This window comes from Alligator sinensis, unplaced genomic scaffold, assembly GCF_000455745.1.
Source record: "Alligator sinensis unplaced genomic scaffold, ASM45574v1 scaffold752_1, whole genome shotgun sequence".
NCBI classification, from domain to species: Eukaryota; Metazoa; Chordata; order Crocodylia; family Alligatoridae; genus Alligator; species Alligator sinensis.
The window spans coordinates 1,095,471-1,115,965 of NW_005842000.1; the positions used below are offsets into that span (position 1 = coordinate 1,095,471).

The 20,495-nt window shown below is 47.1% G+C and overlaps 2 protein-coding genes across 2 annotated transcripts in view; both read left to right on the forward strand.

Annotated features, from left to right (window-relative positions):
- Positions 1 to 2,151, forward strand: part of LOC112549937 (collagen alpha-1(XX) chain-like) — a 30,074-nt gene extending 27,923 nt beyond the window's left edge. Inside the window, exon 12 of the mRNA XM_025201657.1 lies at positions 2,024 to 2,151. Within this exon, the coding sequence (XP_025057442.1) occupies positions 2,024 to 2,151 (128 nt within the window). The remainder of the gene's footprint in view (positions 1 to 2,023) is intronic.
- A 1-nt stretch (position 2,152) lies between these two features.
- LOC102385426 (collagen alpha-1(XX) chain) overlaps positions 2,153 to 20,495 on the forward strand; it is a 49,058-nt gene continuing 30,715 nt past the window's right edge. The window contains exons 1-11 of the mRNA XM_025201658.1: positions 2,153 to 2,167; positions 2,296 to 2,419; positions 3,259 to 3,398; positions 3,636 to 3,765; positions 6,239 to 6,381; positions 7,352 to 7,484; positions 12,435 to 12,577; positions 13,455 to 13,584; positions 14,083 to 14,139; positions 18,476 to 18,514; positions 20,224 to 20,362. Coding sequence (XP_025057443.1) covers positions 2,153 to 2,167; positions 2,296 to 2,419; positions 3,259 to 3,398; positions 3,636 to 3,765; positions 6,239 to 6,381; positions 7,352 to 7,484; positions 12,435 to 12,577; positions 13,455 to 13,584; positions 14,083 to 14,139; positions 18,476 to 18,514; positions 20,224 to 20,362 — 1,193 coding nt within the window. The remainder of the gene's footprint in view (positions 2,168 to 2,295; positions 2,420 to 3,258; positions 3,399 to 3,635; positions 3,766 to 6,238; positions 6,382 to 7,351; positions 7,485 to 12,434; positions 12,578 to 13,454; positions 13,585 to 14,082; positions 14,140 to 18,475; positions 18,515 to 20,223; positions 20,363 to 20,495) is intronic.

Here is a 20,495-nt window from a genome sequence, read left to right on the forward strand (position 1 = left end):
TAGAGTGCCAACGAGTCCTTTTGCTATCCCTGGGGATATGCACAGAAACGGAGGACCCAGATTGCAGCCCTAGGCTGCTCTGGAAAGGCTTAGATGAGAAATAAAATGAAAGATGAAGGAGCAGACTAGTGCAGTGCTGACTCTGAGAGAGTCTGGATGTAGGTACAAGCCTCCCCGCTGGCCTGCGTAGCTACAAAAAGCTGAAGGTAAATCCCACTGCTCAACAGCCCCTGGCATCCAGGAAAGATTTAGGCTAGAGCAACATCCTGTGCATTGAGCCTATAGTTAGTAATAATACCTGCCTCTTCTAGTACTTATCAGATACAGTTGAAAGCACTTTATAAAGGGGGCCAAACATCACTATGCCTATTTTACTGGTGGGAAACTGAGGCACAGGGGGACAAGTGATTTGCTGGACGCTATTTGCAGCACCAGGAAGTGAGCCCATGCTCCAGCCACTAGACAATACGAAAATAACATCATTTTTATTTTGCTCTTAGAAAATAAATTGCAAACTTGCCAATATTTTGGGCTGTCTGTACAAACACTGCCTGCCTCTCTGGCACTGCATAAACACGAACGAATCCCATACAGTTGAATAAAGAGGGGGAGAAAAGGGCTCTCAGGTTATCTAACCTAGTGTAAATTTTTAATGAATTATTCCAAGCCTCTGTGCAACAAAGCTCTGAGCATCTGACATATAATCGAAGAGCCTGGCTGCTTCCTTGCCTGCTGTTGAGAAGATGCTTGGGCTAGTGACCAAATGTAAGGTGGGGAGACTCTGCCGCTCGCGCTCTGTCCAGCTTTGGGCAGGTGGTGCAATCTGTCTGCTTCACCGTCCCCGTCTGAGAGCACGGGGTTAATAATCCTTGCAGCCCATGTTAGGAAGCTTGTGTAGCTGATGCTCATCCTGCCCTTTGGTAAGGCTTCCCATTGTAGCAACGTCTACCGTATTGTCTTGAAAAGCTCCCAGAGCGTTTCTAAGATGCCCTGCAAGAAGCAGCGTTGTGAGACATGCCTGGGAGCCCGATGCAGTTCAGCTCTGTAGACAGTAGATGGTGGCAATCTGGCTGTAATGAGCTGGGTTTCTCTCCGATGGAGTTATAACATGGGAAGGCCGAGGGAAAGCTGTCCTGCTGACTCCCCGTGTGGGCGTCTGTCAATGGGACCTCGCATCCTTTGCTTCAGACCCAAGTTCATTACCATGCTGCACAGCCCTGCCAGCTTCCCATCCCTTGTACTGTAAAGCATTTTCCGTAACGAATGCTGACGGCTGAAGCCGCTCCCTCTTTGTTCTCTGCAGCTGCTTATTGTGTCTCCTTTCCAGTCTTTGTTCTGCAATGCATGCCCTATTTTGGGAGCTGGCGGGCTGCGAGATTTGTCTGCTCTTGGAGAGTCTTAGGAACCGCTCGGCTAAACAACTTGATTTGAGAGAACCCATCTCATCCCCGTAATCGCTGCGTTACAAGATATTTCTGTGCTGAGTATCTGTGAATGAAAGGGAGACTGATCGCTCGATGATGACGCCTTGTTTTTTACATGCAGACAGAATCAGATTTTGGGCAGCATCCCCCCCAGATGCGAGCCACCTGCGTGCCGAACCCTGCCTAGCCTGTTATGTTGTTACTGGTTTCTCTCTAGAGCTAGTCACACAACCCCAAAGGCAAATAGCTGAATCATTTCTACACCAAAAAACTTGTCACTGAAAAGAAGGTGTTATTTTTGGCCTAATAGCTTTACAGTTGTTGTTCTCCCAAACCCCAAAACTCATTTCAGCAGAGGGGAGAAACTATTCATTTTTCCTTTTGCAACCAAATTTGGAAATGATTCAGTAACATCAATATATGTTTTTAAAGGTTGCATGATAACTTTCTCAGGAGAAACAGGTTGTAGCCGTATTGGTCTGGAGGACAAGGCAATCAGGACTCGTAGTAGTCTTTTATTAGATCTTTTATTAGATCTTTTTTCTCAGGAGAAACGGACATTGTTGACCCACCCTATTTCTACCCATGTTCATCTTCAGCAAGCTTGGCTGGTATTCAGGTCTGCTTAGCAGTGCTGCACAGGTCGAGGGAATTGGTGGGATATGTGGAGATGTATTCATTGTGTTTCATTCCTCCGGAGAGGTTGAAATGCCTCGATTTACTATGAGATGCCTGCCTGGCTGGTAAGGGCTGTTACTAGGATGCTCAGAGAGTTGCAAAGGGACCTTGGCCATAGCCTTTTGGGCTCTCCAGTCCTGCTTTGGTTTGCTGGTGGCGTGGGGAGCCAGCTTCACTGTTTATCCTGTGGCAGGTGAAGGTGGACCGGCCTGAGGTCCTGCTGGATGGACTGGCGCCCAGCACAGAGTACTCCATCGCGGTGTACGCGATGTACGGGGAAGATACAAGTGATCCAGCCAGCATCCAGGAAACCACCTGTGAGTTCTTGCTCCCTGACTCGCTGAACACTGCACTCGGGGCAGGAGAGGCTTATCCACTGAGATGCTTCCCATATTGTTCACATAGCTTGTAAACTGGCTTGCTTTTCCCCGACTGACATTAAACATATGTGGTGTCCCAAGGGTCTCTGTAGGAGTAAGAGATGCGTTTTCAATACAGGTGCCAGGACTGTGAATATGCTTCTATCCAGGCAAATTCTGATCAAAATTCAAGGTGTAAAAACTTCTTTACCTCTCAAGTCTCCAGTCTGGAATAGACGCCCCCCAGAAGTGGTGCAAGCACCTACTCTGGATACCTTCAAGAAATGCCTGGATGCTCACCTTCCTGGGGTGATCGGACCCGCTTTGGGCATGGGCTCGCGAGGTCCCTTCCAGCCCGAATATCTATGAAATCTATGTATAAAGACTGGCTCAAGAGCCAAATGCTTCTCTCATGTAGGGGGATGTTCACAACCAAAGTTTTGTGTTTGTGTGCCCTAATTATATGGCTTCTAATATCACACCCACTGTGGCATCTGAACACCTATTCCAGGGGCTTTGACCCACTCTACAACTAGTGTGAAAATTAGGATCATGATCTGAGCTACTTGCAAGTTTGAGGTCTTTGGATCTTGGGGTGGGCGGTGGGGTGGTCTGACCCTTCTCCACCCATATGCTAGACATCCTCGGAGGATATCACCCCATAGATAGGTGGAGCAGCATAGCCAGAGGCTACACATCCCATCCAGTGGGGAAGTCCAGTTGTTAAGGGGGGGGTGTAGGAAGCAGCCAGTGTTTTTACCTTCCTTTTCATACCCTTCTGATGACTGTCATTGCAGGGGCCTTAAGCCCCCCCAGGCACCTCGGTTTCTCAGAGATCAGCCACGGGTCTGTCCGGGTCAGCTGGGAAGCTGCGTCGCCTGATGTGAAAGCACACCGGGTCACCTATGTCTCCAGCCAAGGGAGCAACACCGGGGAGGTGAGTAGGCATCGCGGTGCTGCTCTAAAAGCAGGGCAGCAGTGCTGGAGGTTACCCCAATGGTGGAGTTACTCCTTGCCTCCAGGGACCTGAGAGCAGAAGGTGGCTCGGTCTGTCTTAGTTCATCAGCTGTCTTTTCCCTTGTGCAAGGGCCTCAGGCCTGGATTGTCAGGGGGATGGGAAAGCAGGCTAGCTCCCTGCTGCGACTTGGACACGGGTGTTTGTGTTTCATCGCAGGTCCGAGTTCCTAGCGGAGCATCCTCCACCACCCTGAAACCTCTGTCCTCTCTCACCCAGTATTTCATCAGCGTCAGGTCTGTTTATGATGAAGGTGACTCTTTCCCGCTCACCGGCAACGTTACCACGAGTAAGTCGGGTCAAGGTAGACTTTTGCAGCCATTGACCATAGTGCAGTGACCATCTGAATGGGGAATGCCACTTATAACCCAATCCTTTTTGGGGACATTTGGTCTATAGTGGAAATTTGTCCCCCCGCCCCGGCTGCGTGCCATCCTGAGGGAGGCAGTGGGAAGGACGCGAAGGGAAGGTGGCTGCGCTTCGGAGCGGAGCCGCTCCGAGACGGCTCATACGGAGCACGGAGATTTTTAAATGAGAGGGAAATGGTTCCCTTTCCTTCTTCCCTTTGCTTTCTCTCGCTCTCTGCCTCTCTCCGGGGGATTATGTAACCGGCAGAAATTATTAATTTTCCAGCAGCAAAGGAAACGCAGCGTTGGCTGCTCCCACAGGCAAGGTCCTTGGAAGTCTCCTGTTTGCAGTAGCTGGATGGTGTAGGACTTGTTAGCTTGGTTGATGCAAAACAGTGCATGCAGGCAGGAGCCCCCCCAACACCCAAAGCTGTTTGGAGGAGAGATGCCACCCGTTCCCTTGCTCCCCCAGCCCTTGCCGCTCATCTCCCAGCCAGGCTGCAGCAGCACTTGCATCTCTGGGCAGTGTGCAGGCAACGCTCTGGGAGGCTTAATGCAGTGCAATCAGGAGACTGGGCCTGGGATATGAAGCCTTCTACCTCTTGGAGATTAATAATAGCTCCCAGCAGCAATTCTCCCTCTTCTCTTCCCCTGGTGGGGCCAAGGGCTGCAGCACCTGCACTTCGCGCTCTTGAGACTCTCACTGTGACATTTCCACCAGGCAGGGGTCCACACCTGATTTGCTTGGTGATTTGTATGGGCAAATGGTGCCCAGTAGGTAGGTAAATACAACCTTCTTGTCTGCTCCCCTTTTGTGCTGGGGAAATAAAATGACACAGGGCATTTATAATAAAAAGTCCAATCCGTCAAGGGGGCTTCATTGCTCTTCCACTTGTTTCTGTCTCTTCCACTCCCCATCCCTGCCATTGTAACTGCTGCCAATCACTGTCCTTCTCCTTTTCTTCATTTCCCTTCTCTTCCTTGGTTTTCTGCCCCTCTTTTGGGTGGGTGCTTGGTCTCGCCTGTGCCTGCCCACTTCTCCTCTCTCCCCCACAGGTACTTCCCCCGTCAGCCCATTGAAATGTGTTTTTGCCCCTCCTAAACCTTCACCTTCCTCACTCAGGATTTTCTCCTGGTTTCCAATTCCCTGTGCTCATGCCCTTGCTATCCAGCTCGGCCTGCATCTTGCTTTGCTGCACGCAGGAGAGTTTGGCCTCTTGTATCTGGGCTGTTCTGTGGATGTCTCGTCTCCCTTGCATTTCCCAAGCAGCACAGCAGGACAGCAAACTGATAAAGATGACAGATAATATTTTCTGAGCAAAATTAAAATGCAGAAGAATCTTTTTCTACTTTCAGGCAAAACATGGGGCTGCTTTAACTCTTCCTATGCCTTATCTAAGGGGGTCAGCGCTAGAGCTGGATAAATAAGTCATAACCGTTAATATTATTCAGCAAATCCCCCCCCCGCCTTCCCATGTGTGACTCACCCAGAAGCAGCCTGGGAGATTCTTGGATGCATTCATGATTTGAAATTATTCACGGATTTCACAGCCGACCCTTGTTGCTCTGTAGATGCAAAGGTTTGCCGTTTGCACTGTGGCTGAAAGCCATGCAGTATCTCTTCTGGCTCCTGACTGCCAACATCTTATGACAATGGCAGGGCAAAAGTTGAGTGCAAAACGTTCAAAAGCCCCTGTCTGGCCATGAGCAGTGCAGCCAGGGTCCGCTCACATCAAGCTCTTTGTAGAGTCCGGGGCCTAGCTTGCATTGTGAACAAATCTTTGTTAAAAGTGACACCATTTCAAACTGGTGTTTGCGTGATTTTTTGCTTAAAATAGGCATATAGTCCTGGAAAATGATACCGAAAGTACTCAGTGCAAAACCCGAGCAAATATTTGTGGGATGGGGTGGCGGGTGGGGGGGAGAGGGGGTGTGTGAAATGCCTAGCCGTGTTACTTGAAGTCTCCCCGAATAACACCTTAATTATACCAGTGCCAGGACTTGTGTGAACACCCAGGAGCAATGAAGTTGAAACCAACCCATCCTAAATTATAACCGTGAAGATGAGAAGGAAACAGACCCTCTTGATTTCCTTACCTTCTAGCCTGGGGTGTAGCACTCACCTCTTTGTCCTTGAAAACCCTTCCCAGCCTCTTCCCCCACCCAAGTGCCAGCACGGTAGCATTCCTTCTGCAAAATGAAATAATTATCCTTAATTAGCATTAAAAAAAAATATTTTATCCCTGTCTGTCTTGATGGGCTGCTGTAATCGGGGGGGTCTGACAAAGTGAAAGACAGGCTGGTTGGAGCCAGCTGCTCCTTGAATGCTTTTCACCTTGACCATCTGCTCCAACCGGGGCTCTGACAAGACGGTGTCAGCTCCTGATCCTCAGCTTGTTTCCTTCTGTGTCTCAGCAAAAGTTCCTCCACCGAGCGCTGTGAAGGTTACCGAGCTCTCAGGAAACTATGTCCGTCTGCAATGGGAAGCGGCCGCGGCCTCCGACGTGGTCGTCTATCAGATTAAGTGGAATGTGCTTGGCGAGGAGAAATCTCAGGAGGTATGGTCCAGTGAACACCTGCGGTGGTGGGGGGCATGCTTATGATGAGCAGGCTGGGGCTGTGATGTTTCGATGATAAGCTTACCTTTTTATTCCTCTAAAAGAAACATGAAAATAGCATCAGACTATTGTTCCATGTGGCCATCCTACAACTGGCCTCTTGATAACCTTGACCTGGAGTATTTTGGGGCATGCAATCACAATACCCAGTTGCAATTTTTTTACAGTTCAGTTCATGCATTTATTTCTTGGGGTCCCTCCCATGGTTAGTTGAGTCTCCTGTGGGATTGTGTAAGGGACAGAGTAGTTTGAAGTCTTTACCTGGAGTTTTAGCAACTTCTATTCAATGGGTTTTTTTTATTTTTATTATTACTGAACCTCAAAATATGAGCTTGACTTATTCAGGGTCAACTTATAATTGGAACAATATGTTGTATGCTGGCATTGGGCTATGAGGGGTGCCCAATATACACGTGGACTAGTGCTTTTGAAGCTGCTCCAGTTAATGTGCGTGATGTAAAATGCAGTCTGTGTGGGGAGAAGTGACGGGAATATGTCAAATGTGTTTCCTTTGTGCAAAGTAATTGAGGCTTCTTGAGTTTTGGGGTTGCAGCCCTTGTACCACACACCAGCATCCCACAGTCTGCACAATGGGTTGCTGGGGTCAGAGTCCAGTTGGGAAGCTTTTGCCCCAATCTACTGTGGCTCAGCACCTGTAGAAACGTCGCAAAGAAGAGCCTTGATTGCAGGTGAAACATCTCATGTCTTCATACGTCTGCAAACACTCGGTTCCTTATGCAGAGAGGACGTGGGGCAAGCTATTGCAGGAGATCACCTTCTCTGTAGAAAGTGAGACTCTCCAGAGAAGTCTCCCTTGTCATGAAGGGACTTCAGCCTTTGCTGTTTTATTTCTTGCTCGTTGCCCTTGCCTGGGACCTCCATTTACAGACCTTTCTCTTGCATATCACAGCTCTCTGTTGCTGGCAATGTGGCCAATGCTGTTTTGCCAGGGCTGAAGAAGAACACAGAATACCAGATATCGATGTGGGCGTATTACAAGGATGGTGCACGAAGCGACACGGTCTCTATTCAGCACAGGACCAGTGAGTGATGAGTGCACGGGTCCTGTGGTTATAGGGGAGGGAATTGCCCATGGGATATCTTGGAACTAGTTGCAAGCCAGTCACTCAGGTGTGACCATCGCTGCATGTGAGGCCTTGGGTTTGTGATTCTCAAAGGGATCGCTGATTTTGGATGTCCACCTTTGGGCATCCTCAAGGGTCCCGAGTGTCTCCTCTCTGAAAGCCATGCCTTCTTCCTACCTGCCACTGAAGTGGGCTCCTGCTGCCACAGATGATGTGCTGTAGGCTGGGACGTTGCAGATCTGCAGCTTGTGCAAGAAAGTCGATCACATTTGGTACCCTTGAAGCAGAGCACAGTCCTCTTTTCTGTTCCCTTCTCCCCACCCCCATAAGAGAATACACCATGTATTGGAGCAGATTGTCCCGACTTACCACGGGGTGTTTAATTTGCCGTGTCGACGTTGCTTAATGCACGTTGCTTGTTTATCAAATGCTGTCTATTAAGGAAGGTGCAAAAACCGGTGGGTGCCTAATTGCTGAGTCACTCCGCACCGGGGGCACTTACATAAATGAGAACGAACCCTGCAGTCAAATGCTGCTTGGAGGAAGAAGCTAAATCTTGCTTTGCATGGAGGTTAAAAAAACCGGCATTCCCAAAGGTTCTCCTAATTAATACTTCCCACCTAATGGCTTTGCTGGCAGTGAAAGGAACACGATTCATTTAATATCCGCAGTCTCCTCCATCTCCTATTCCTCTGCCGCCTTAGTTCTCAACTTTATTTGCAGAGCAAACTTGTTTAGCTGCCGTATTGTGTTTTCTGAGTTGATGAAGATCAGAGTAAATGGCCGTCTTGGAATCGAAAGCTCTGGTTTTATTAATAATGAATAATGATGATAATAACAACATGTTCTTGCAGAACGCTGCCCTAGCTGGGCCTTAAAATGCTGCACAGCAAAAAGGGGAATCAATGCAACAGATGCAGTACACCATAGTTGTCTATAAGACAAAGGGACAATTACAGCTAGTTAGAGGCTTCATCAAACAGTTGGATATGTTTTGAAGCCTGAGTAGTAAAATAACAGAGCAGATCCACATCATACAGACCACTGCAAATGGTCCGTGTTGTGGCTGTCGGTGTCAGGCTTCAACGACAGGCTGAGGACATTGCTGAGCCTGAATTTCCTATTCCTTGCTGAAGAGGCTTGTGGTCCCACTGGCTGGAAAATGGCTCAGGCCATGGGTGTCCTGGTGAAGAAAGTGCTAGGCAAGGCAGACACAGGTTTGGGGCTTCAAACTGAACCAGGAAAAGCTTCTTTGGAAGAAAAAAAATAGATTATTTCCATGGTTTTGCTCCCCTTTTATAACCAAAGTCTGGAGGCTGAGGCTAGGGACAGACATGACTCACAAAATGATTTAAGTGATCAGAAGCTGGTTTAAACCTGTAACAGAACAGATGTTCAATGCACATAAGCCCACGTGAACATGGCTAAAACTGGTTTGAGATGCACCTGGTTGAATGTAGTATCAGACTTAACTGATTTGGGTCAAACCAGTTTATGCAATGTCTGTCCCAGACCTGAGAAAGCACCAGCAATTCAGACAGTATGCAAGCTCTCTGCTGTATTTCATCTCTGGAAACTAGTGCCTGGTGCCAGAACAAAGTGCAAAATGCAGTGGATGTGGGGGATGGAAGGTGACTCCATTGCTGGTTTTTCTTTTCCCTTTCTTGTCAGCGCCCCTTTAAATTAGAAAAGTTTCAGCCATGAAGGTTGGGTTTTTTTTTAACTTTTTAAAATAGTGTTGTACGGAGAATCTTGAAAAAAAACCACAATACTTTAAGGGAAATCTTTGAAGGCAAACACAGCGGGGAACATCAGTAACACAAGCTGCCCTCGATCTCTGCTTCTCCCTTGAATATCCTCCCCTTGGAAAAAATCGAGTCAGTGAAATACCTGCCTCGGTGTGCTGGTTTTGTGAAGTGAACCTATATTCCTCCCTAAGGGATGAGGTAAGAGCACTGAGTTCATCTTAATTAGGACCACATCCCAGCTCGACGCTCAGTCCAGGGGGACGTGGTTGTGTTCAGGGAAAGCTGGTTATGAGAAGTAGGATCCTTAATCACCCACTACTAAGCGTTACCCTCTGCTGTCGAGTTGGGCTGGGATTTTTTTTCAGTAAATTTGTTGGAAAGTGTGATTTCAGCTGCTCAGAACGATGCGGACATTGCACTTGAATTCACTGAATATCCCCTCTGGGGAAAGGCGGGGGGGTTATCTTTGTTGATAGAGCCACAAAATACAGCCACAGACCCCACCCTGCCCCATAGCCAGTGGTTAGGACACTCACGAAAGATGCAGCACCCCCATTTAATTCCCTGCCCCCTTGATGGGGTTTCCATACATCTTTCCAGCCTCCCAGTGAAGCCCCAAGACCACAGGGCTAGCGAACGTTTCTATATTTTCCAAACATAGGGCTCTAGTTCAACTGTCCAGGTTTCCATCATTGCCAGGGTAAATTATATGGGCTGGGAACTGAATACAGATCAAAGCAGCTGAGATTCCCAGGAGCAGAGCCTGGATAGAAGTAGCAAGCTGATGGTTGGTAAAGAAGGTGAAGACGACTTATGGTGAGGAGCAGAGATGTTGGGAAGAAGCCAGGCTATTTCTCAGCCAGGGCATACACTGTGCACATAATAGTGATGGATTGGGTGAACCTAGGAGAGGATGTTTGAAATGGGCAGCGGTGCCTCTTAGCACAGAGAGGTCTCTGGGGCTTCACTGTTATCTGAGGATGTGTGGGTTTTATGATTAGCCTGAGGAGTCAGGCAGCCGGCAGCCCTGCTGTGGAGGAGGAAAGCTAGAGGGAGGTTTAGGGGCAGCACAGGACACTGGTGCAGATGGCACCGCTGTGCTGGAAGTACTGGTTTCCTCCTGGGCAACCTGGGAATGTGACCTTTCCCTTCTCTATCAGATCTGTGCTGTCAACTTCTGCCAGGACCTGGGAGCTTTCAAACAGTCTCTCCTTGCAAGCCAGTCTCTTAAGGTTGCAAGACTAAGGGGAATCTGGGGTTCATCTTAGCTGAATGTCATGGTCAACACAGACCATAAACCTGGGAGAGATTCAGGATAGGCCAGGGTGTAATTGGAGGTATCCTGCATGCTGTAAAGCAGTGCTGTGAAGAGACAGCCAGACCCTTGGGTGACAGGCCACCTGGGCTAATCGACTCTGCATCTCAGCAGAGCTCAGTCGTAGCCCATGCAGACTCCTGCACTAATGCAAGCAAACAGCTTCCAGAGCCCGAGCAAACCCTTTCAGAGGTACTTGGGGTATCTCTGCCCAGCACTGCATTGTAGATGCATGTTGTAGGGCAGAGGTGGCCAACCTGCGGCATGGGTAGCCTCTGCGCATGACGCAGCCGCAGAAAGACGAGCAGCTAACTGGGCAGGGAGTGCAAGGGTGCAAGGCAGGGAGCAGAAAGCAGAGCAGCAGATCGGATGGGGAAGGGGATTGGAATGGCATTTGGGGTGTAGGGCTAATTTGTGGCTGCCCTAGGGGATAGTGCAACTGGAAGAGCATGCTGCCACACACTGGTTTGCATGCATGGATTATTTTCACCCTTGATCTTACCCCAGGGCAGCTCTGCTGGCACTGACGTTGCAGGGAGCACTGGTGTGTGGACAAGGCTCTTTTTCCCTATATGAGATCTCTACTCCTGCCGGATGAACTTGCAATAAGGAAAGCATGGCGCATATATTATTTGGACTCTGCTGGAACTCTTTAATCTTTTGAATAAAGATGAGCGGGGTCGGTTGCTTGCTTTTGGTTTTTTTATGTTTGGTTTATTTGGGTTTTTTTGTTTTGATTTCTATTTGCTTGGGAATTGAGCACCTGCCCTGGGCTCAGGCAGGCTGTTTCCCTGCCTCCCCCTCTGCCATGGAGCAAAGAGGCTTCAGTTTCTCTTTGCCTGCCTCACCTGGGGATGGCGTGTAGCAACGGCTTTGAAGCTCGGTCAATAATTTTTTATTCGGTTTCAGCACCACCAAGCTTATCTGACCCAGAAAGTGGAAAGGGAATCAATGAGAATGCAAATGAGCTGCCACTTCATGCAAAGCATGTGCTGAGGTCGCATGGCTGGAAAGTGGGATTTTTATGCTGCAGACAAAGCTGGAGAGGAGAGATCTCATGCCCTGGAAGCAGCCCTGTCCTTGCTTCTCCTCTGGGCTGAGCTGCCAATTTCTCTTCGATTCCCTTTCCCTTCCTGGGTTTGAAGACCAGGCCCTGTCTCTTTGGGTAGGGCAAGTAACCCTTTGGGAAAACGGGGGTGACCCCCTGTTTCTTCCTCGAGCCTCATGCACTGTGTTGCCTTGTACCATGCAGCCCTGCCATCGATGTTAGCCCCACGCTTGCAGTATGTCCACTATGATGCAAGTGCTAATTATTATTGTTGTTCTCTCTCCCAGTCTGGAAACTAGGGGCTTCACAGTTACCTTGCCCAGTAGGACTGGTGCTGATGCCATAAGTCATTAACTCCCTGCCTTTGCCACTGTAGGACTGTCACTGAGAACAGGCTCTGCAATAGGAGCCATGCCCAACCGTGGTACGAAATGACTCTGTGAGATGCACAGGTGGCACGAGGGAGGACTAGCTTCATCACGTCATGCACTGCTTGGTCTATACTCCATGATATCCTTGATCCCATACACATGTTGGGGAAGCAGGGGATACACTAGTATATTTTTTATGCTCCAAGAAGTCCCTTCTCCTTTCCAAAGTGTTTCTCTTCCTTCTCTGCTGAGACCTGTCTAAACTCCCAGGCAATGTCCTCTTCTCTCATATCTGCTCTCTCCTCCCCGCAGTCTCTACAATATCTCCATCTCTGTATACACCTCTGCTTATTATAGCAAAAGAGCAGGGAAGCAAGTACCAACGATCCGGACAGTGAGTATCCCTCATCTTTGTTCCTGCTGCAGGTTCCAGGAATCCACCCACCAACCTGTTCATCGATTCAGAGACCACCAGCAGCCTGCAGATCCATTGGACACCCCCAGACGGCCGCATCCAGCACTACAGAGTGACCTATGCCCCCAAGTCTGACGAGAGCGCTCGGGAAACAGTAAGTGCTTTGGAAGTCGACTTCACGCCAGATGTAACTCCATTAAGGCCAGAGTTTTGGGGTTGTAGCCGTGTCGGTCTAAGGACATAGGCAGGCGAGGCTCTTTGAGTAGATGTGATGTCTTTAATTAGACCAGCTGAGTAGTTGGAAAAAAGTTCTTGCCAAACTTTCAGGTGGAGTCACCCTTCTTCAGGCATAGGGCGTCTCTGCTGCTCGAAGGCTCCGTTACTGCAAGGAATTTGGTGCTCAGAAGTGACCCCGCTTCCTCTGTCTGATTGACTAGGAAGAGGTTCTCCAGTTGTGTGTCTGACCCAAAGCCTTTTAGGCTCCTTTTTGGGTTTTCTGTATAAGACATTAGTAGAATTCGTCTTGAAATCTCTCTTCCGAGCATCCCCTTTCCTCCCTAGACTGGAGCGATGGAGAATTAAGGACAAATGTACTACCCCTGCTACCTAGAGGGGTTGAGCATTCATCTTTAATGCTTAGGTTCTCCGCTTGGCTCCAGAGAGACTGCAAGGTCATAAGGAAGTTTTAAAGTCCTCTGGACTTTAAAACATGTCCTATGAAGAACTACTCAGCACCTTGATCAGCCTTGATGACTGCCCTCCTGCCGGTCTGTAGGAAAAGGAAGCAAGTTCTCTTTCTTCTCCCTTTCGGCGGAAATTGGACACACAACAGCCCTTTGCACGGTTGAGAATCTTCTCCGATGACCTGAAGTGAATCCAAAGTGAATTCAGCAGGATACTAAGGATGGGGGATGTAGGGTGTTTCTATAGTCTTGGATAGCTCGCATGCTTTGTGTTGTATCTGCATGTGAATAAAAGCCTAAACGAGAACCTTGCTTGAGCATAATCCATTCGTCTCCTCCCTGCTGCAGATAATAGCTTCTGGTAAAAGTAGCGGTGTGACTCTTCAGTCTCTGCTCCCCAGCACGGCATACAAGGTGATGGTTTCTGCCATCCACAACACAGGAGAGAGCGACACCGTGTCTACTACTGGCCACACTGGTAAGCAAATGGGCAGTCACTCCTTATCCCATATGCATCTTTCCTTTTATCCATAGATCCCCACTGAGTGGTGCAATCGTTGTCCCCATTAGACGAGAAGGCCAAAAGCCTGGGGAAAGCAATGCTAACTGTTACATGGCAGGGTCAGGCCGTGAGAAGTGCCAGGACTTTGCATGTGTGACCACGCTCTGCTCTTCAGACACTGAAACTAGGCCACAGAATATTCAGGGTTAAAAATGATGTACCCAAAGGGACTTATGTCCCCTATGCCCTTTTGCAAATATTAACTTCTTTGAAAAGGTGGGCAAGGGGAAGCCTAAAGGTGTTTGGGCTGGAACAAGGTGCCGCTCAAACAATATGCCCATCCAATATGGTGTTTTTGAGACATGACTGCCTTTGGAAAGGGCACAGGGAAGGCTTATTGGCCTTGAAGAATAGAGAGCCAAACATCCCAGTTCCAGGAGCAGGACTCATGAATACATGGTTTTTTTTTTCCAGCTTCTGCATTGACTAAATTCCCTTCAACACGAGGATTTCTTCCCTTCAAAATGGAGGGTAAGTCAGCCTTGCTCCCAGTGAAGTTCCCAAGCATCCTCTTCTAGCAGTAAAAGTGCAGCATCTGGGTCATATTATTTTAAGCAGGATGGGGGGATATATGTTATCTCTCCCCTGGTTGCAAGCGGTACAGGGGACATGAATCTGTCCAGCAAGAAGCAAAATACATGCAAAACCATCAGGCTTAGAGTCTCTTAAAGTGAGCTCCTGGCAATACTTTAAAGGCTCATGTTCATATGTACTCTGCTAAAATAGAGCAACAAATATATGTCAGAAATACTTTAAATTAAAGCCCCAAATAAAACGTGTTATTAAATTTAATGATGAGTGTATGCAGCTACATTTGCAAGCTACATGATGTAAAGCATGTTATCCAGTGAATTAAGAACAAATGTTGTACAGGCGGGGATATAAAAAAGTGATTATAAAGCAAATTATAGAATACAGATACTGTGGAAACAGCGTATGTAACTCTCCATTTGAAATGCTGCTAATAGAAATTCAGCTTTAATACTTATTAGGGAAAGTCTAGGGGGGGAAGCAGATTAACTGAGAAAATCATCATTTGTAGCAAACAAAAGAACATATCAGCCTAAATTTTAAAGTGGCTTATTGTTAAATTGTATATTGATTTGCATACTTAGACCATAATGCAAATGTCCTGTGGAAGTTAAAATGGAAAATAACAGCCCATAAGGTTTATGAGTCACTCTGTGGAATTTAATAGCGAACCATCTTTCCGATGGGGTTCAAAAAGCCAATAGAAAAGATAATAAACCCTATAGGGTTTTAAAGTTGTGCCTGTGACAGAAGACCAGCTGACATGTAACAACACTGCAAGTGCTGTAAGAGTTGCTCTATAAGAATCTGAGAATATTGGTAGCTAACCTAGCTATTGGGAGACTCAATTCGAGGTTGCAGGATGCTTGTTGTACACCGTCAGGCTTGAATTCAAGAGGAGCTATAAGAAGAACAAGGAGAGAAGAATCACCAGGACTCATGAGCACACCCAAGCTCTGACGTATGGAAGGATAGCTACCAGATACCCCGGTGTAGCCAATTTAGAAGATGGTGATTTTTGCCCCACTTGGCTTAAAATGTTTGTCACTGTTGGGTAGCCTGCATCGCTCCTATATGGCAGCTGGCAATCATGTTTGGAAACACTCATGGTCTGCTCTACATCCCAGACCCAAAATACTGCAACTTTGAGTTCTTGCCTCTCATCCTGGAGCACTGGGCAGGGGTGATGTCCTTGCTGAGGCTCTTGTAGTTGTGGTAACTGTACCTAAAAGACCAGGGGCCAAATGGTTAGAAACATAAGAACATAATAAGTTCCATACTGGGTCAGACCAGTGGTCCATCCAGCCCAGTTTGCTGTCTCCAACTGTAGCAGGAATGGATGTTATGGAGAGAGGGCATTGAATCTGGTATCTTTAGAGTGATCTAACCCCTATTCACTATCCTTGGTATCCATCATTAGTGGTTTAGAGATGCCATAGGAAACATCTCCAACCTTTCTATTCAATACCAGTCAATAGATCATCTATCATCCATAAACGTATCCAGTCCCTTTCTGAACCTGGCTGTGCTATCTGCCTTCGCCACATCCTGCGGCAATGAAGTCCACAAGTATGCATTGGGTTAAAAACTATGCCTTGGCTTGGAGGATGTTGTGTCCAAGCTGTGCCTTGCTCCATCTGGGAGCTGGCAAATTGGAGGGCTATAAAACAGCATGCAGGTTCTTGCAAAGCAGAGGTGAGTGGTGAAGGATTGGCCAGGGAGGGTTCATAAGCACGGGGTGGATCGTAGGAGTTAGTCCTCCTATGGAGTCCAGATGGAAAATGGTTAAACACCTGCTAAGCCAGCAGGCATATAACCTGTCCAATTGTTTTAGGTGTCCTCTGACATGCTTTGGTTCTCAATAAGTGATAGAAGAAGAAGGCTGTGTATTTGCTACTTACTGCTGCAGCGGCCTCAAAGCAAGCAGAATTGCAAGGTGTAGAAATGAATTTATTGAGAAAACCACAGTTGGTACATAGGACCTACCACCCAGCTCCCAGTTTGAGTGGAAGAGCTGAATGATGCCGTCCTGATAGAGAGGTGGTGGCCCAAGACCTACCGAGGGGTGAGCAGTGTAGACCATCCAGGGATGGGGCCAATTTGGTTGGAATCCTATCAGCTTTCTGTGGCTCCCCTATTGCTTTTAGTCTCGATTCAGTGGGAATCTCCCAAGAAGGAAAAGCTGGCATTTCCATTAGCCGACACCAATGTAGGTGAAAATAAGCATGGAAAACGGTTCCAGGCTTAGATTTTGCATTCCCTGCAGCTGCCAGTACCACATCTGCTGGGTCCGTGTCCTACCCAGGAACACCATGGCACTATCAGCCTGCGAGACAAAGCGGTGGATGGGAAAGGGCGGAAATAAATGCAGTAAAACTGGGCTTTTAAAATGTCCCTGTGCTTGTGAAGCGGAGAAGAAGGGAAGGACTCTTTCTCCCTTTCTCCCCCACCTTTTCTTACATTGTTAACGGAAGTCAGGTACTGAAGACTGGAAGCCCTGCCTGTCTGGTAGAGCTGTCAAATGCCCTAGGATGTAATAACAGCAATAGAATGTTTTTAATGAAGCCTTAATATAATGAGCAGCTAAACTGCGTTAAAACACTGACCTAAAAAGCCATTTATTAAATAGTCCATCTTCTCAAGTGACCTTGATTTTCAGGGACATCACTGATTTTTTTGCATCAAACATTCTCCTTGTCCCAGCTCCATCTGGCAGCTATGGCCAGGGATTTCAACAGCAACAAATAATTGAAAGGAGTGCTCGTGCGTGGATTCTTAAAACACTCCTTTACCCAAACCATTTATAACTCAAGCTCTTCACCAAAGAGCCTTTGATCCCAGTCTTTTGTCCCCAATTTGTATGAGCTGCATTTCACACGCGCAGCTTCAGAGATGTTCTAGGATTTAGCAGGGGATTTCCTTTAAAGGTGAACTGCAGAGGTTTGCCAAAGATGTGCAAGTTTCCAAATTTAATTACCAAGTGTCTATGACAATGAAAGAATATGCATCAGCCCAGATGTGCAGAGATACATGATCTGTGTGCAGAGTTTTTACCTTTGTGAATACACATGCCCTTTTGCCTGTAAATGCATGCACAGCTGCTTGTATCCACAGCTTGGAGAATCTCAGCATGAATGACTGTCTTATAAAGACAGGGAGGGAGATATGTTTGCAAAGGTGGAATCAGAGGTCGGGGTACAAAAATGGGCACGCAGTTACATTCCTTCAAACAGGTTTGACATCTAGATTGTGGCTGACCAGAATTACCTCCAGGATGAGCAAATTATGACCGCATTTAAGATTGTAATGGACCAGCAGTACTAGATTGATTTGTTCAAAATAAAAAAGGTATAATAAAGCCTGATGATGAGAGGGGGAAATCATTTCATAGTTGACCTATGTAAAACCTTGCATATCACTATCTTTTCACGTGCAGATTGGCTATGGGAATATAGTTTCTTTTTGCTGATCTGATTTTTCATGGATGAGTGAGAAATCTGTAGGGCTCAGGACAGAAATTATGCATAAACCAGTATAAGTGATTGGAAACTGGATCAAATCTGTAACACAACAGAAGTTCAGTGCACATAGACCACTTTCAAAATGGCCCAAACTGGTTTAAGATAAACCTGGATGGATGTACTATCAGACTTCACTGATTTAAGTGAAATCGGTTTATTGGACTTCTGTCCCAGATCCCCTCCAGATTTAAGTTAACTCACAGTCCCCCAGCATCCCAGGATGCTTTGCACCTCCTCTGTAACCACCCTTCTTGCAGGACTAGTGTTGGTCCAAGCTGTCTGCTCCAGCCCAGCAGGGAGGCGTGCTCTAGCGCCCCCTGGCTCTTGGCCTGGGCCACTGCAGGCGTGTGGCTGCATTTCCAGAATCAAAAGTGAATGTCTGTTCACTTGCTTATTGGTTCAGTCTACACAGCTATAGACTAGCCTGCAAAGACTGAATTGATTCAGTCTCAGGCTTTTTGACTGTCTGTACTTAGCCTAAGGGGCATGTCCTCAAGCCTTTGAAAATACGGCCCGAATACATGACTATTGGCTTACTGGTGCATGTAGTCCTCAGTGTACCCTCGGACTGGGCTTGGCTTGGAGGAATTGACCAAAATGTACCGATAAATCTAACAATATGTATTTTATGATATAGTGTCTTCCTGGGCTTTCCATTCCTCTGCTTCCTTCATATACCATGATTGTCTTGCTTGGGTTCTCATCAGCTTCCTTCCCCCTTCCCTTGTGTGTGCTTTTTTTTTTTCTTTTTGCAGCTTGCCCCACTCTCAACTCCGTCGAAGGATCTCTACAAGGTATCTTAGGAGTTTTAAGCCTCAGTTGTGTTCGGCCATGAATGTGAAAACAGACTGATCCTATCAATTCACTAACAAGCCTTGCTGTTGAGTAGCACTGTGGGGAGTACAGGGGTGCGGTAAGAATATGCATGTTAACCACTGTCAGGGTTTCTGATGCAACATCAGTAAAGAAAGCCACATCAGTACCTCTGTCTCCCTTTAATCTGCAAAGCAGCTCAGTCTCTGCATGTAGAAGCCAAAATAACCAAGCCATAAACCTTGGGGCAAACATTAGCAAACACCCGGCACCATCAAGGCCCTTTGACTTGGCATCTTCACTGGGCTGGCGGATCCAGTGTATAATGTGGTCATCATTACAACTTACATTTCACATATAACCATTTATATTATTGTATGTGATGCACGTTTTAATGGGGTTGGTAATTCCAGGATTCAGAGGTAGGTGACTCTGAGGTGGATCAGATGAACTCTTTAATACTGCATCATAAAAGTGCATCCCCCAGCAGCCTTAAGCCAGAACCGCAGCCAGAACTGCGGCGCAGTAAATCCTAAGTGAGGAATGAGGCAAGAACGTGTTCCTTTTCCTATTTATAATGAATTAGTTCTCTCCTTCTCCCCCCTACATGCCCCCTTCAGCCCAGCCTGCTGTAAGTTCAGATAAACTAAAAAAAGAATTGCAATTGCAAGGTCTGAGCATATTAAAATCTGAAATGAGAAAGTGACTCAGAGAGCTGTAATGACGAACCAGGAAGAGAGATGAAGCTATGTGAAGCTGCAGATGAGATGTCAAAGATGTCAGGGGAGAATCTTTGTAGACTGCCTGAAACAGGTCACCTCTGTGTAGTGCTTGAAGAATAGGGAGAGAAATGGAAATACTTAATTTTTTAAAATTATTTTCCGACTTTTATGGTTCTCGCCTATGCAAGGACAAATTTCAGAGCAAAAGATAATGCTCTTCCCACCTCCCCCCACAAGCAATTACTGGACTGATTCCACTTCTTTGATTATATGTTGCATCAAGTTGAAAAACTTGAATGTATTAGAACCCTCTTTTTTCAAAGAGGTGTGTGTGTGTGTGTGTGTGTGTGTGTGTGTGTGTGTGTGTGTACACACATACACACACTTTTTCATTCTGGAGCTTTGAAAAACATCATTGCAAGGGTATAGAGCAAGGCAGATTTGCACCTTATAGACCAACTAAATCACAAATGTATAGCATACATTTTGTAAGCAGAGGGCTTACTTCATCCAATGCTGCGAAAGGACTGCATTACATCTAACTCACCTTGCCGATAAATGTTCTGTTCCCAACTCCAGACTTTTAGCAAGAGACACTGAGGGCCAGAGTTTCAGAAGTGCACATGCTCTGCTCCCGAGAGAGAAAATTTGCAATTGCCCGAGCGGGATCCAAGGGTTTTGGTCTGTTTTGAAAATCCATCTTGGAAACTGTCTGCTCCTCAGTCACCCACCTCTGGAAAATAGACCTGTGCACATTTTCTGCTAAGACAAAGAGACAATTTGGTGGCAAATGTTGGTAAAGGATCCAAATCCAAATGCAGTCGGGCTGTTGACTCGTGTAGAGCCCTCTCCCTTCCTCGCATGCACTCGCCCTCGGAAGTAACAAAGAGCAGTCATTTTTCAGGTAGACCACTTTGAAAAGTTTTTTTCCTTCTAAATGTTTCTTAATTTACCTCTCTCTGTTCCAGGATTTGATATAATGGAGGCTTTTGGACTGGTGGAGAAGGAATATGCCTCCATTAAAGGAGTGGCTATGGAACCGTATGTGTTCAGTGGCTCCCGGACTTACACTCTGTTCAGAGATACTCAGCTGACCCGGAGAACCAGGTAGCTTGGGGAGGTGGACGTGAACAGGGGAAGATGCTCCATGAATTGTGTAGCTGCCCATGCAAATGCACTTCAGACCATATCCGTCACAGCAACTGCTCGTTAGCTATGTGATGCACAAACGTTAGCATGT